Source organism: Bos indicus x Bos taurus, chromosome X (assembly GCF_003369695.1).
Source record: "Bos indicus x Bos taurus breed Angus x Brahman F1 hybrid chromosome X, Bos_hybrid_MaternalHap_v2.0, whole genome shotgun sequence".
In the NCBI taxonomy this organism is placed as follows: domain Eukaryota; kingdom Metazoa; phylum Chordata; class Mammalia; order Artiodactyla; family Bovidae; genus Bos; species Bos indicus x Bos taurus.
Window position 1 is genome coordinate 10,772,511 of NC_040105.1, and position 3,633 is coordinate 10,776,143.

General features: G+C 44.8%; 1 protein-coding gene across 1 annotated transcript; it reads right to left on the reverse strand.

The window, feature by feature from the left end:
• On the reverse strand, positions 1 to 714 carry LOC113887641. Its single transcript, XM_027534814.1, has 2 exons — positions 545 to 714; positions 1 to 359 (listed from the first exon to the last, which is right to left on the reverse strand). Exons 1-2 carry the CDS (start codon positions 662 to 664, stop codon positions 135 to 137), a joined length of 345 nt encoding a protein of 114 aa, XP_027390615.1. The 5' UTR covers positions 665 to 714; the 3' UTR covers positions 1 to 134.
• Between the last annotated feature and the right edge of the window lie 2,919 nt (positions 715 to 3,633).

The following is a 3,633-nucleotide window of genomic DNA, read 5'->3' on the forward strand; positions in this document are numbered from 1 at the left end:
TAATTTCACATCAGGTTGATTTTATTTTCATTCTTAATGTATGGAGTTGGTATAATAGTCACGTCTGTACTGTTGGCCAGTACTCAGCGGCAAGACCCCCGAAGAATTCTGAGGTCTCTAGCCATGCCTTCAAGTCACTGGCTGCCCACCGGTCCCGCTGGAATGACAGGGATCTCCACACTCTCTGGGACCTCCTCTGGTCCGTTCTGATTCAGCTCTTCATTCACCTTGCAACACTGGCTACAGAGCTTTGAGCCTCCGTTTTTGCTAAGGTTCCTTGTGGTGGGTGGTTTCTGAGAAGTTTTCTTGGTCAGCTTTGCCTGAAGGTGATTATTCACTCTCGCACTTGCCCTGGCCACCTGGAGAAAACAAGAGAGGGGTAGAGAATGGCATTGGTTTGGGGAAGAGGGTGAAGGTGGACAGGAACGACAGCTTCAGGAGAAGGGGTGTGGGCAGAGAAGGGTTATGTGCCAGGCAAGGCCAGGGCAGGGGGTCTGATGGGGTGGGGTCAATGGGAAGAGGAGTTTGGGTGGCCTCAGCTGACCTTGACATTTTTTGGGGGCCTCAGTTGAGAGGAGGTCTTCATCCTTTTGTCCCGGGTAACAGGAGGCAGGTGTTTCCTAACTACTCTGGAGCCTTGGGGCTTCCCAGTCCGCTTAGTCATTTTGAGGCCTCCCAGTGGTCTGCTCCAGAGCCCCTGAGCACCGCTATATATACCCCTCCCCAGGGAGACACACCCTCATGCTTTATGAGGTCAGCAAGTCTCCTGCCCAGCCAATGGTGGCCCTGGGTGGGCCTTGACATCACAAAGCCCCATCCTGACACCTCTAGCGGGGGATGGGGAGCAATTCAGATGTTTCGGTGGGAGAAATGAGGCATTTGTAATTCCCCTAAAGAGGCCTCCAAACTCCCTGCCAGCCTCATCTCTCTAAGTCAACTCTGATGGGTCACATGGCAGGGAGAGTGTGTCTCCTCCAAACCTTGTCTATTCTATCTATTTATGACTGTAAAAGTGTAAAGGAAATAAAAAAAAAAAATCTGAAAAAGATACAGCTTAAGCAGCCCCAGTGAACATAAGTTTATTTTCTTTGTTCCATAGTCTCAAAATAACTGACAATTAAGTATGAATTTCATTTAAAACCTATTTTTCAAATTCTGCAAGATACTTTGTGTTCAAATATAAGACGATTTTGTTCTTTGCAAGCTCAAAAAAGTTTGTACCTTGCAGTGAATACTTTGTTTCACTGATTTAGACCTAAATAAAAGCGCATCGTGTGCATTACCTTGACAATTTTTGTGGTATCACCGTGTATTTAGAATCAACTGTTTGAATGTGGGGTGCGTATTAGTACATTCCCTCGGGGACTGCAGGCTGTGCAGGAAGTGATCTCAAGGCCTTGCAAACCATTAAGGATGCTCTGGGGAAGGGAGCAGTGGTAACCATGGCAGCCTGTGTTGGTGACAATTGTTGAACAGGGTCTTCTCTTAATGAACTCCCTCATAGAAGACAATGAATTGTTAAAGATAAGTACTAAGACTGTGGCCGTATGAATTTATATATATATATATATATATTTATATATACATACACATGCACACACTTGTGTGCGTTTATATATATGTACACTAAAACTTTATACCTTGTGAATAATATGTAAAATATTAAAACCTGACATATATGACAACCAACTTTTCAAACTTAAACCAACACAATTTGGTTTTGCAGAGGAAACGTATTTAATTACTGACATTATTTTAGAATACTGGAGTATGGAGATGGTAATCAAAACAGAACCAGCGTTTACTTGGGTTTATTCTTGTAATAAAAGTCTTCGTGGGCAATGCCCCCCAGTATTGCCTGCACGGGAGGTGGGAGGTGGGCTACTCCCCCTGCTCCACCTGTGGGAGCCCATTGCTCCATTCTAAAGGCCTTTGGTCCAAAGAAGACATACAGATGGATAACAAACACATGAAAAGATGCTGAACATCACTCATTATCAGAGAAATGCAAATCAAAACCACAATGAGGTACCATCTCACGCCGGTCAGGATGGCTGCTATCCAAACATCTACAAGCAATAAATGCTTGAGAAAAGGGAACCCTCTTACTCTGTTGTGGGGAATGCAAACTAGTACAGCCACTATGGAGAACAGTGTGGAGATCCCTTAAAAAACTGGAACTGGAACTGCCATAGGACCCAGCAATCTCACTGCTGGGCATACACATCGAAGAAACCAGAATTGAAAGAGACAACGTGTACCCCTTTGTTCATCACAGCACTGTTTCCAATAGGCAGGACATGGAAGCAACCTAGATGACCATCAGCAGGCGAACGGACAAGAAAGCACTGGTGCATATACACAATGGACTATTACTCAGCCATTAAAAAGAACACCCTTGAATCCGTTCTAATGAGGTGGATGAAACTGGAGCCTATTATACAGAGTGAAATAAGTCAGAAAGAAAAACACCAATACAGAATACTAACGCATATATATGGAATTTAGAAAGATGGTAATGATAACCCTGTATGCGAGAGCATTAAAGAGACACAGATGTACAGAACGGTCTTTTGGACTCTGTGGGAGAAGGCGAGGGTGGGATGATCTGAGAGAATAGGTTTTAAACATGTATATTATCGTAAGTGAATCAGATCGCCAGTCCAGGTTCGATGCATGAGACAGGGTGCTCGGGGCTGGTGCACTGGGATGACCCAGAGGAATGGGATGCGGAGGGAGGTGGGAGGGGGGTTTAGGATGCGGAAGACGTGTACACCCGTGATGGATTCATGTCAAGTATGGCAAAAACCACTACAGCATTGTAAAGTAATTAGCCTCCAATGAAAATAAATGAATTAAAAAAAATAAACTACATTCCTTTGCTAAAAATGGCCTAATCAATGTTGGCTTTGTGATGTCCAAAAACACCATGCTTTCCTTCCTTTCTTCCCTCCTTCCTCCCCCCTCTTCCTTTCCTTTTCTTTCTTGCTATACAACTGTTAACGTTTGCTTTCCATTTATAGTTATTACAGAGTACTGGCACTCTTCCCCACGTTGTACAATACATCCTTGAGCTCATCTTACACCTAACACGGTGTGCCTCCCACTCCCCCACCTCTGTATAGCCCTTCCCTCATCCCCTCCCCGCTGGTAACCAGTAGATTGTTCTCTGTATTTGTGAGCCTCCATTTTTGTTATATTCTCTACTTGGTGGTGTTTTTAGATTCTATAAGTGATATCATACAGTATTTGTCTATCTCTGTCTGAGTTATTTTACTTCATAGTATACCTTCCATGTTGCTGCAAATGTCAATATTCCATTCCTTTTATGGGGCAACTTCCTTCTATGCCTTTTTAGCAAATGGCACTGCCACCGCACACATGACACGGCTCCCCGGCTCAGTTTCCATCTCTGCACGCACGCAGAAAAACACCAAGTCCTCTTCCTCTTCTCCCATGGGAAGTGTATCTTTGAAGCTGAGTCTGGAACCAGTTCTTCCCCCCCTACTTTCTGGCAAACTGGACCTTCTGGGCCCATCTCCAACCCCACAGGACCCATCTCTCTCCCTCTTCACACATTTATCCCTGCCCTGCCCTCTCTGCCCCCACTCTCAGAGAACTCAGAGACAAACA